This window comes from Paramormyrops kingsleyae, chromosome 13 (assembly GCF_048594095.1).
Source record: "Paramormyrops kingsleyae isolate MSU_618 chromosome 13, PKINGS_0.4, whole genome shotgun sequence".
In the NCBI taxonomy this organism is placed as follows: domain Eukaryota; kingdom Metazoa; phylum Chordata; class Actinopteri; order Osteoglossiformes; family Mormyridae; genus Paramormyrops; species Paramormyrops kingsleyae.
In genome coordinates this window covers 7,379,717-7,392,433 of record NC_132809.1, presented here as the reverse complement: position 1 = coordinate 7,392,433, position 12,717 = coordinate 7,379,717, and the positions used below count along the sequence as shown (strand labels likewise).

At 41.0% G+C, this 12,717-nt stretch overlaps 2 protein-coding genes and 1 non-coding gene across 5 annotated transcripts in view; all 3 read left to right on the top strand.

The window, feature by feature from the left end:
* Positions 1-289: 289 nt before the first annotated feature.
* rpl13 (ribosomal protein L13) lies at positions 290-2,604 on the top strand. Its single transcript, XM_023839705.2, has 6 exons — positions 290-433; positions 1,099-1,216; positions 1,305-1,446; positions 1,779-1,952; positions 2,189-2,245; positions 2,403-2,604. The coding sequence occupies exons 2-6, from the start codon at positions 1,113-1,115 to the stop codon at positions 2,559-2,561; spliced, it is 636 nt and encodes a 211-aa protein (XP_023695473.1). The 5' UTR covers positions 290-433; positions 1,099-1,112; the 3' UTR covers positions 2,562-2,604.
* LOC111858187 (small nucleolar RNA MBII-202) lies at positions 1,530-1,610 on the top strand. Its single transcript, XR_002841532.1, has one exon. It is a non-coding gene; the product is annotated as a small nucleolar RNA MBII-202 (small nucleolar RNA).
* A 6,671-nt stretch (positions 2,605-9,275) lies between the features above and the next one.
* The window catches only part of LOC111858178 (copine-7-like), a 28,709-nt gene continuing 25,267 nt past the window's right edge, over positions 9,276-12,717 (top strand). Inside the window, exons 1-2 of one of the 3 annotated variants that reach the window (XM_023839717.2) lie at positions 9,276-9,465; positions 11,510-11,673. In XM_023839717.2, coding sequence (XP_023695485.1) covers positions 11,515-11,673 — 159 coding nt within the window. In that variant the 5' untranslated portion in view covers positions 9,276-9,465; positions 11,510-11,514. The remainder of the gene's footprint in view (positions 9,466-11,509; positions 11,674-12,717) is intronic. The other 2 variants (XM_072698109.1, XM_023839716.2) reach the window with 2 other exon arrangements.

The window sequence follows — 12,717 nt, the reverse complement described above, 5'->3', positions numbered from 1 at the left end:
AACCCTAACGTGGGAGTTTTGCTGGTGGCAGTTCAGGAATCGGTATAATTACAAATGATGAACATCACTCAGTGCAAACGACTTAATTAATGATTGATATATTGATAGATAGACAGACAGATAGTTATTAATACGAAACGTATTAAATTATCTTTAGTATTTGGATGAATTAATTAATCTAAGTAAAGACACAGGACCGTTGTATTTGCAGAATATACATCGTTAGCACAGAATCCAAAAGGAATAATAAACCCAACATAACATCAGATAAAACGCTCACTTCTCAGCCACCATGGCTGCCCGTAGGACAGGCCGAGTTAGTGTTTCCGGGTCGTCAGAGGACAGGCCCCTTGTCATTGGCTGGTTCTTTTAATAACCCACAATTCTCTGCAAGTTTCTTTCTTTTTCCGCCCGGCCATATTTCTTGAGGACGGTGAGTGGAAAATGACTGGCTATGTTTTGGTGAAAATCTATTATAATCCTTAAAATCGAGTAATACTTTTGTGTATTTTTCTGTCTCGATATTATTAATAGTATGACACAAGTTGAATGTGTGCAGTATTGTGAAAATCTGCCATCAAAAAGATGTCTTACGAGGGTTACAGTGTTGGAATGCCTTTCCCTTCCATGATTACTGGTAGTGCACATTTTACTGACGCTAACGTTCTGCTGCCGGCATGAAACTGCATTGTTTAACGGTAGTTTGAGGATATACATTATCGTCTTGAGCACGGAGCTTTATTTTCATATTGCTGTTGTCCGTTTTGTTGAATAACCCGGCAGTAGTTTTCTTACCGAAGAATGGTTGGCCTGCGAGTTTGGCAGTTCTACGGTACACGTTGCATTCATTTGGCATCTCATAATTCTTCAGGCGAAGAAAAAACGGATCTGCTATTGCTTAAGTATCGTAGCTGAGTGATGTAGTGGTTAATCAGTTTATGACCTGGTGGTGCTGATCTTACTTTCCTAGTCGCCCTACCGTCTGGTAAACATTTCCGGAACTCTTCGTTCACTGGTTACTGAAGATGATTTTTCAGTTGATTGTTTGTATGTGGTATGCAGTATCACAAATTTGTTCTGTTTTTACACTTTTAACAGGGAAATAAGTAGCCATGGCTCCCAGCCGAAATGGCATGATCTTGAACCCCCATTTCCACAAAGATTGGCAGAGAAGGGTTCGCACATGGTTCAACCAGCCTGCCAGGAAAATCCGCAGGTAAGCCCCTCATGGCCCTGCATGTGTGCGAGCTGCATATCGCACCATGAAGGGTTTTCAGCCAGTAACTTGCTGTACACGTCCCCAGGCGAAAGGCCCGCCAGGCAAAGGCTCGCCGTATCGCTCCTCGGCCTGTCGCTGGTCCCCTGCGCCCTGCTGTCAGGTGTCCCACCATCAGATATAACACCAAGGTCCGTGCCGGACGGGGGTTCACTCTGGAGGAGCTGAAGGTAAGAACAACCTGCAGCTTGTCTTAAACTGGAGTGTTCAGTTGTTCTTGGTTACTGTTGTCAAGGGCTTTTTGGCAGTCAGATGATGACACTTTCTCCGGAATCTCTGTACCATTTTGATGATAATGCTGAACCCTTTTTCTGATGACTGCAGTTAAATTTTCAGTTGTTCCTACAAACATCTAAACAATTGTGAGGTTAACAATGGAATGCTTGAAGCCTTTCCTGGTGCATAGAAGAGCATGAAGTGTTGGTGTGAAGCACGTGTGCGGCTCTGGATCTCGCCTTCCACATCCGAATGCCTGATTGCTGGTCCTTTTGTGCTCCCCCAGGCCGCCGGCATTCACAAGAAGGTGGCGCGCACCATTGGCATTGCCGTGGACCCTCGTCGCCGCAACAAGTCTACAGAGTCGCTGCAGGTTAACGTCCAGAGGCTGAAGGAGTATCGTTCCAAACTCATCCTCTTCCCCAAGAAGGCCTCTGCTCCCAGGAAGGGAGACAGCTCTGTAAGTTAAATCTCCAGATATTGCCCTCCACTGCTGTCACTTTTGACCATTTAAATATTTTCCATTTCTAATTCAGCTTGTTATTATTTCTGAGCAAAGTTTCCAAATTTCCCAATTCCCTTTAATGTGGTGACTTAAGGTTTGTTGAATCCAGAATGGCAAGATTGCTAAAGTCCTTACAAATTTTATAGAAGTGTGCTTTCTTAGTAATTTCTGACCTTGTGTGTTCTCTCTAGGCCGAAGAGCTCAAGATGGCTACACAGCTCACTGGACCTGTCATGCCCATCAGGAGTGTACGTATCATACTTTGGAGCTGATTCCTCTTTCCTGAACCTGCTGCTCAAATGTATACCTCTTAAGTATGCTTGGTTAAACGAGCGTAGGTGGCTGGAGGCCTTCGAATATGGTCTCTCTTGTGGATTAGCTGTTGACCAGTCATTTCCTCTGCAGGTGTACAAGAAGGAGAAGGCCCGGGTGATCTCAGAAGACGAGAAGAACTTCAAGGCATTTGCCAGCCTGCGCATGGCCCGTGCCAATGCACGTCTTTTTGGCATTCGTGCCAAGAGAGCAAAGGAGGCCGCCGAGCAGGACGTGGACAAGAAGAAGTGAGATACTTAAGGTGGAACTTTTCAGAATAAAAAAATTATCTAAAGCTGTCTGTCTCATGTCCTTCTGTTCGACGACTTTGCGTTCTTAGAGCAGTGAATTGCAGGTGTTGGTTTATCATGATCAAAACTTTGAGTCCTGATGCATGAAACGGTGCATGCTAATCTTCTCATAAGGTTGTATGCATATGCACTTCCAGTGTAATTCATGGACTGGTTTCATTTTTGGCGCTGGGTCCAACTGAGCTTGAACCCAGCTAGATTTCTTGCTCCACAGTTGATTGCCACCTAGTTTCCCTAAGTATCTGGTATCTAGGGTGAAATAAATTTGTGTGCTTGTGTTAGTGGTTTTTCTGGCTGCCCCTTAATGGAATGAAGGTAGGTTAAGTAGTTTAAGCCTTTTGTGTCAGAGTAAAGGTTGCTGAGTAACATATATGTGTGTGTGTGTGTGTGTGTGTGTGTATATAATATAATATAATATAATATATATATATATATATATAATATATATATATATATATATATAATGGCGTGTTTTAAGAATCAAGTTGGAAAGGATGTGCAGCATGACTGACATCTGCCTTGAAAAACGGCATGTCTTACATTCTGATTCCCCCCCCCCCCCCCTTTCATATTTATTCAAGCAAAAAAATGGCAAAATATCAGCTTTGGCTGAGATTTATTCAATGAAGTGGTTGCATAATTTTGCCTGGAAATACGCCTGTCTTTCTGCAAATAAACAGACAAGTAGACCACTCTTCATAGCATTTGAAATGCAGCTGCTCCCACAGCAGGAGGACTAAAGCATTTGGGGCTTTGCTCTGTGGGCAGTGGCAATGGGAGGACAGTGGGAGTCTTATGTAAACACCAACCTACACCTCTTCAGGACCTGTCTATTTTTGCCATCTATGCTGTGTGAGATCAGATTATGAAAGAATGACAAGCTCAGCTTGATGTTGATGGGCAAGCGTCCTGTTTTTCAATCCATTGGGTAGAGTTTTTTTTTTTTTTGGTTCCCCCTCAATTAGATACTAATTACACTGATATTTACAATAAGATGTAGATAAGTGGATTCAGAAACACTGGAGAACAATATTGAGTGGTACGGAGTATGGTGTTTAGTGTGTGATTTATCCTGAAAACAGCAGACTGTTTTGGCGATGCAACCTTTCCTCTGTGTGTCCACACTGCCTCCAGAATAATCTGAAGATAAAGTCATGATTATTTTGGTGTTACTGGTATTGTGATCATCTTTTTTTAAAAGCAAGAATATCATGTTACTAATATTTCCTGCAATCAAGTTTGGTATTCAGTACAGCAGTCTTTTGGAAGGGTGTCTGTATATGTTAATTGCACAGGGAAAATGTACAAAATCAAGGCACTTTGAAGATTTCAAGTGTTGAGTTGGTTATGGTGGTCATGCTTATTTAATATCACTCTTCAATTGCTTACTCCAGTCCTTAATAGTACTTTGTAAGTGCATTCATTATAGTGGTTATGAAAAAGATCCGACGCCTAATGGAGAGCCAGCTGTGTATTCCGGAATCCCCGCTACCTGCGAAGTGCAGACTTGTTTCCCGTAATTAGACAGGCTAGAGAGAGCAGCCACGGTAGCTCATCATCTTTACTCGGGGGTTCTGGGATCCATGATCCATGAATTCACAGTTGAGAACTTTCTGAGAATTTAACTTCATCCCAAAGTCATTTTCTGATCAGTAATTGAAAATCCATGGCACTAAATCAAAACCATATTATGGTTTACGTTCATGGCGGGTTTCCTGTTACCCTTATACATGTGCTGTCATTTAGGATTTATCACAATCGAAATTAAACAATTTAAAGAGGAACATTTCAGGACAGACTTTTATATTGTTTTAGCAATGTCACAATATGACTTACCAGAGAAACCCAAGGCAAACACGCAGACTTTGGGAAGGTGGACCTAGTAAGCATTTCTGTCACCCAGGTAATATTACACTGTGTGTTACATGCAAGCTGAATACAGGCTTTTCGTTCTTTCGTGGGATTTTGCCTGTAATTTTAGTCCTAATGGGAAACTGATGATCCACACGTTGTTAAATCCATATTGAAAGCTGGTGTTGAATGCAGTCGATGAAGAATGAAAGTGAATGTTCTTGGGAGTTTAACTTCCACAAAATGTTCTGAGGGCAGAATGAAAAATGATTGGTTTAGAGAGATAACCAATCAGATTGTAGAGGAGGTGAGGCCATGCAGCTAGAAGAGACATCTGATTAGTTGGTCCTGCTTCCTCTAGTTGCTTCACCTGCCCTCCTATACAATCTGATCATTTTTGTGGATGTAAAACTTCCATGAGCAAAGGGAATAACCCTCGTGTGGTATGCATCATAATCCCATCTAGTGAGGGATCTCATTTTGTTAAATGTGGCATATCTGACTGTACCAAGAATTGTTTTTTATGTCATGCATACTGTGAATAGGGTGAACAGAATGAAAGGTAAGCTCTTTATCTATAATCCTTAAGGTATCTTTAGGTAAAGTTTACAAAGATCTCACTCTGATTATGCCACCTCGGGAGCCCAAAGTGCAATAAGTGAGGCCAAGTCACAGTTGTTTATACAACTTTAATGTATTTGTTTGCAGTTTGTTCCTAATATGTCTAAAACTGCGAGGATTTCCTTTTGCTATAACAGTGACTTTGTAGGGTACTTAAATGAATCAATACTCATCCCAAGATATCTTATAGGCTGATATCTGATATCTTATTGGACGCCGCCACGGCTGCCCTTTGTCAGCGATTCTTTTCATAACTGCTATGGACAGAATTTGTAGGTGCAGCCCAGAGGTATAGAGCTCAGGGTCGCAGTTTTGTTTTTTACAGAAGATGTGGTTCGGCTAGTTTTACCGGGATGTGACCTCTGGTCTGCAGTGGGGTGTTTTTCAGCCAAGTGTCAATTGGCCATGATGAGGGTCAGGGCCTCCATGTCTGAGGTCATGGCTTAAAGCCGGAATAGGGTGAATTGCCCCCTCCATGTTGGGGATGAGTTACTGCCTCAAGATGAGAAGTTCTTGGGGTCTTGTTAAGTTTGAGTGAAGGAAGCATGGATCAGTGCAGCATCAGCAGTTATGCAGACATTATACTGGTTTGTTGTGGTAAAGTGAGAGCTGAGGTAAAAGGCGAAGCTATTGATTTACTGGTTGATCTTCCCTCCCGACCCTCACCAATGGTCATGAGCTCTGCGTAGTGACCAATAGAAAGATCGCGGACACAAGCAGCAGAAATGAGTTTCCTCTGCACGGTGTCTGGGCTCAGCCTTTGAGAGGGTGAGGAGCTCGGACATTCGGGAGGAGCTCAAAGTAGAGATGCTGCTCCTCCACATCGAAAGGAGTCAGTTGAGGTTTTCCAGTCATCTGTCTAGGATGCCTTCTGGACTCCTCCCTTGGGAGGCATGTCATGTGTTTCGGGAGGAGACTCCGGGGCAGACGCAGGAGTGAGTATATCTCTCATTTGCATGGGAGCCCCTCGAGTGGTATCCCCCCTATGGAGATGGAGGAGGTGACTGGGCAGAGGGAGGTCTGGCCATCCCTGCTTAGAATGCTGGCCCCGTGATCCAACCCCGGATAAGCAGCTGAGGATGGATGGATGGATGGATGGATGGACAAGTAGGAGTGTAATGCGATATTATAACATGACGAGATTCCTAGTCAGAGTGAAAAGCCGTCTCGCGAAGGCGCTGCAAATCAGCTGCTGTAAGCATGTCGGCATCTGACGAAATTACCATAGCAGATGCCCCAGACACTTTTAAATCTTTTGCGTGGCAGCATTTTGGGTAACCAGCGGAAAATATAAACGGCGAAAGGGTGACAGACAAAACACAAACCATCTGTAAGCATTGTAGGAAAATAATGCCGTACACAGCGGCTAACACTACTACTATGCAAAGCCATTTGCAGCACCGTCATAGTTCTATACTTAAATACACTGCACCCATAAAGAAAACATTAAAAAATGTTTTATGTTTGTTATTTATATTGTTTTATTTATATCCTAGTTTATGTTCTATTGAGTAGTGAAATACGAGAGAAGCCTGTCATTTGAGTTTGTGGTGAAATATTTTATGGTGCTAGATATTTGTTCTGTTCTTTACTGCATATGATGATGGTGATTATTTAAAACATTTCATCATACATCTGCATTATTTAGCATTTTTTGTCTTTCAAATTAATCAAATAAAAGGCTGCTCTCCAATAATATATTTCCTCTTTGAAGTTTTCCTTAAAATACTGTTAAAATATCGTCTTGTCTCATCCTCGTGAACCCAATATCTTGTCTCATCTCGTCTCGTGGGCTGAGTATATCGTTACACCCCTAATGGACAGTACAATATGAAGCAACATGTTTTTGTAGTGACTGTTTCAATCATTTTGGCTGGTGTCCTGATTCTATGGAGTTACCTGAAGTTCTTCAGTTTTGAAATGTGATGAATATGACGTCCCTTTACAGTTTTTAATAAGTTCCTAAACCAGCACTTTCTTAAATCCAGAGCCTATGTCAGAAACTATGGGCACAAGGCAGGTAATAACGCAGGGCGGGGTGCCAGTCCATGGGGTACACACTCATACCACCCAAATCCAAAATGTCAAATCGAAAACATCGTCAGTGACACAGACAAAGCTCTGACAAATTATATACGGTTCTTGGAAGCTCATGAAGATTCAGGTTCTGTCACCATTTCAGCTTAGTCTGGAATCTGGTCCCATTTATTAGTCGGACAAGTCTTTTTTTCTAACAGTTTTTTTCCCTCAATTTTATTTGTAGTGATTGATATTGGGTAGACAACTAACAGGATGCAATTTACCCTTCTGGAGTTCAATGAAAGTCAATGAACAGGATGCATTTTGTTATTCTAGCTCAGGGGTAAGCAATCCTGATCCTGGAATACCTGTGTCTAGCAAGTTTTCCATCCTACCAGGTTTTTGATGACCCACACCTGAATAGAATAGAAAATGTGCTGTTTACCAGCACTCCAGGAGCAGGGTTGCCTAACCCTGTTCTATCTTGTTATGGAAGTAAAAGATTAGCATGTCAGTAGGCTAAGAAGACAAACATGCTACTTTTTTTTGCTGGTTTTTACTTTGAATATTAAGGATATTAAAAGACAAAATGTCACGGTGATTTTCTGGGCACAGACTGTAATTAATGATCTGTAGATGATGCATCACAACTTTTATATTTAAATGTATGCATTTTTACTCAAAAGAAAAATAAAGCTGAACCGTGTTTGAACACTGACAGCATGTGCTTTTACATCATAGGAACAGACTGATGCTCTCACAGGGAGTTGGGCAACTTTAACATGAACAGGATTTGTTTTGTCATCTTGCTACTGAGTTACCGGTGTCCCTGATGGTGATAATGATAGTTGGTGACATCTGGAAGCCAGGCTTTGGGTAATTATAAACAAGTGTGAGAGTTATCTGGAAGTGACAGAGCAGCGTGAGCTATCCATTTAGTCCGTTTGTCGCAGGACACATCGGCCCTGGGGAGTGTATGGACATAGCGGAACACTGGTGGAGCCCGGGGGGCTGCCAGCCTGGGCTGCACATGCGACCATTTCACTCCCCAGCACTACCCAGTGTAACGGAGCTCTACATATGGAGCGCGCACTGTTGTCACCAGTCGGTGGGTGCTGTGAGTATTTTAGTCTAAACCTGTTGAGATGTGCTGTGTGTGGGCTGACATTGAGATGTACTGTGTATCATTGAAGAAATTCTGTTTCTCACCCTGCTGTTTTTTTTATTTTTTATTCAATCCATTAAGATTCACTTTCTTGTTTTTATAAGATCATTTTCATTTCCTAACAGGCCTGTTCTTAAACTTAATATTGATTTGTCATTTCACTGTCTTTCCTTATCACCTTCAGGTTTCGATTTAATCTGAACTGGATGCCCAATATGTTATCACTTGAAGATTTAATTCTTGTTGTCTGCTGTTTATAACCAAAATATCTATATTTGTGATGGAAACATTGCACTCTTATAAACAAATAAATAAATAAACATCACATGCCCTTATATTGAAATGAAGCAGTTCAGCCGTTTGAGTTGCGAAATCGTGTGTGAGATATAATCTGCTCGACTGATTTTCTTTTCTGTTACCTATTTTTGTTTTTACTTCCAGCAAGGGGGTCGTTACCCCCATTTTAAGGAGACTTTACCCCCCCCAAATAAATGTGTATTTATTGGCTTAAGTCATGAATAGTTTACCATCAGCCCCCCCTTCCCAATCAGCTCTAACTATGCCCCTACATCTAGCTTACTAGTAAATTGTTTCCTAAATCAGAACCATTGACACCAGGGTCCTACATCACGAAGCATGATTTCCTGCTTAGCTGGATGACCTGTATTGATAACTTGGTAACGGGTACCTAAGTGTAAATGGATTTTATCTTCGTTCACTTATATTTAAACCAGACATTTAACCTAAATCCACAAGATATCCGGCGCAGCAAGAAATCCTGCTTCATGAAGAAATAGCCCTATGACCAAGCCTTTGCATTAATCATTGCATTTTTATTTACAGAAATATTTATTTTAGTGTACCACATTCACAAATGTTGTGTACATTACATATTGTATTTTATTTACTTATTTATTACTTATTTTTTATCGAGAGGGAGACGTAATTTAAGAAGCGTAAATACCGACAGATCGACGACGACCATGCGCGATGCCTCTTTTGGAGACGAGCCAGAGTCGCATCGATGTCTCCCCCCAGCGGACACTGACTACATGGTGCATATTATAAGATATGCAAACAAATTCACCTTCTTCACTCTTCGCCTTCCCTCCAATCCCGAGTTTGCTACAGCTCGAAGGTGACTGTGGACACGTTTAAACAAGTACGATTACTCGGAGAAATACAGCAGGTAAGAAGTCTTTTTTCACAGCACCAGAAACTCACTGAGAATATAAGTCGACTGTAATATTCTTCACATTCCTGAAATCGACTAGCATTTCATTTTTTGGTGTGTTTTGTCTTCTTTTGAATCTTCTGAGTTTTACGGACCGCATTGGAATGTGGATGACCTTATGTAGGCTACATCTCAGTGATTGAAAACATAGTCAAATTATATATAGGCAAGAGTGCATTGTATGTATTTCGTTATCTTAATGCAAGCATCTTTGTAGATGTATGGTGTGTAAATATGTAGTGGTGTTTCGTAGACTTGGCCTTTTTAAAATTACGAGTATAATGCTATTTTTGTTTCAGTGTTCTATTTCTCTACGGAAAATCAAACGTTTTGTTTCGTCTCTTATTAATTAATAAAATGTCCTTACAACAAAACGACGGCATTTTTATTCTACGTACAGCGGTACTTAATTTGCTAGTTATTTGTATCAGTAGCTAGAAAGCAATATGACTTCCATTATTATCATCTTCGTTAATGATAACGATTTTGTTTACGAGCACGAGAGTAACTGAGCCTTAGCAATTCTGTAAATACCATGAGTGATCAAATTATGCTTTGAGCGTGATTAAACAAGGGAATCGCATCAAGACTTCTATACTGTACAGATATACAGTAATTATTACTTTTTATTGCCTCTTGTGACGCTGTATGAGTTGATTTTTTTCTTTAGCATTGTAATTGGGCACGGACGAACATTTCGCTGTTTAAACTCTAGGGCTTCATAATTGTACTTCGCATGTACTGAAGGGAACTGGGTAAATTGTTAATAAGATTGTTTATTCGTGGTAATGTAGCCTACACCCAACTAAACATTTTCAAATTAACTTAAATGCGACCGGAAAGCTGGACAGACAGCAAGATTCTTGCAAGTTACACAAAAAGGTTTCCACCAGAGAATCTGAACTGCCCTAAGTAATATCTGTATTAGTTCATGATTAAAACTGATTGTCAAAAATATCTCGAAATATGTTTTGTAAACAAATTCATTATAATATGTACATTTAGATTTACTGAAACCTTAATTATATTGCACTCTAATGTAGTGTAATATTAAAATAAGGCAAAATATAATGTAACAGGTGTTCATTCTTTCCTTTATTCCAACATCGTGTAGCATTGTAACAGTGCGCATAATTCTTTAATATACCTGCGAATTGCAAAAGAGAAACGATTACATACATTGAAACGATGCCTGTGGAGACGTTTGATGGTGATGAGAAAAAGAGTGAATGTTAACAAAAACTATAATAACTGGATAGGAAATGGGTAACTGTAATAAGTGTCTTTACAAAATTCAGAATACTGTGAATTACGCTATAGGCGTTTTAAAGAAGTCTTTGACCCCCATTATGAAACAGAGATTATCCTTCTCTGAGTAAATTACAGAATCGTCAAGTGTTCATTCATTGCAGCAGAGGAGTATTGATATTGCATGCTAATATGTATCTCCATGAATACTAATGACAGGCTTTTTAGTCTTAAAAGCTGTCCTTTTAAGCTAAAAATGATTCTTTACCTTTAAGAGAACCGTAAAATGGGGAAATGTGAGGGTAAAATGACGAAGAGTTTATTTAATCAGGTTTTTAGTTATTTTTAAATAGCTGCTCCTAAGCTGTTTGTTACAGGCGGCTTAATGGAGAGATCTGCCTCTCATATCTGTGGCTGCAGATCTGATTTCAGCCCAAAGACGTTTTCTTTGGGTGGATTAGTACCTCCATAGTATTCCTCTGACCATTAATGTACAGTGATGTACATGTTCTGCTGTTCTGTACAGGGTTTACTTTATACCTATCTTATGCTATCTGAGAACACACTGCATCATGACCTTGACCTGAAGAAGTGTTTTGTGGCAATGAATGAATGAATGAAATAGTATAAGTGTATAGTTTAATAATCCAGTATAATTCTCAAAAACTGGAATTTTGGTTTTATAAATATATATTTTTAGCAGATTCACCCAACTTCATTGAATAATATGCCATGACTCTGATCTTCTCAGCCGTGATGAATGACACCCAGGACCAGACAAGTTCACCACCCGCAAGAAATGCCTGTAAAGTGGAGCTGAGAGTCTCCTGCAAGAATCTGCTGGACCGGGATACGCTGAACAAGTCCGATCCCTGTGTCATCCTCATGGGTCAGGGGGAGGGAGACTGGGAAGAGGTGGGTCATCACAGCCCTGGTGCACTGTTGTGCACGCCGTTTTAACGTCAACTAACATGCTTCAAGTTTGGTGAAGAATCAGAACACTGAGCTCCTGACTTTGTTATGATGAGGGCAGGCGTGTAGCCAGGTAGTAAAAACTTGAGTTTGCACCCCCCTCGAAATTTGCTTTAGCACCCCCTTCTTCTGCTATGCAGGGACCCCCTCTCCCCAGTTGCTAAAATCTACCGAGAGAGACCTTTTCCAGACCCCCTGCGAAATTTGTTTCTGGCTACAGGCCTGGATGAGGGTAGTAGATGCTATTTATATTTTTATAACTTTGTTGGTATTTTTAATTTGTTATGACATTATTCTTTGCTGGTACAGTGTTGTTTATGATGTACAGTACCAGTTATAAGTTTGGACACACCAAGCCACCTACAAAGGAGAGTGATAGTGTTGCATCACATGACCTGGTCACCTGACCTAAACCCATTAAAGATGGTTTTGGAGGAGTCTGATCAGAGAGTGAAGGAAAAGCAGCCAATGAATGCACAGCATATATGTGGGACCTCTTTCAGGATGGCTGGAAAAGCATCCCAGGAGGCCACCTCATGAAACTGCCGTAGAGGAGACAGTAGGGTCAGCCAGGCCATCGAGCAACTGGGGTTAAGGACGTTGCTTAAGAGCCCAATAGTGGGATCAGTCTGCTGACCCAAGAATTGGAACCAGCAACCTGGCAACCATCTGCCAGAATTGCCCACAGAATTGCCCCAACCCCCCATCTTTATAATTATACTAAAATGCAGAGAATAGCACAAATAAACCTTTCTGTGGGTAGGTGTGCCCAAACTTTTGAGAATGGTGTGTCGCTGTACAACAGAAGCTACCAGTGTGTTGTCTAAATGTCATTGGCTTTTTCAAATTACAACCTGGTGTGGCCCTAAAGCCTGACATGTGGGTCTTGTATGAGAAATGAGCTGTCTGTGAGGCAGCATCAGAAGCCGGGATGAAATGTTAATCCCGCCTGCATTCTCCATCATCAGTGCCATGCAGAAGAAATAA

What these genes read in the sequence shown, in the direction of transcription:
- rpl13 (XM_023839705.2), top strand. Translation starts at nt 1,113, where the DNA reads ATGGCTCCCAGCCGAAATGGCATGATCTTGAACCCCCATTTCCACAAA. An exon ending in CCTGCCAGGAAAATCCGCAG is followed by an intron (nt 1,217 to 1,304) that starts GTAAGCCCCTCA and finishes ACACGTCCCCAG; the next exon opens with GCGAAAGGCCCGCCAGGCAA. An exon ending in CTGTCATGCCCATCAGGAGT is followed by an intron (nt 2,246 to 2,402) that starts GTACGTATCATA and finishes TTTCCTCTGCAG; the next exon opens with GTGTACAAGAAGGAGAAGGC.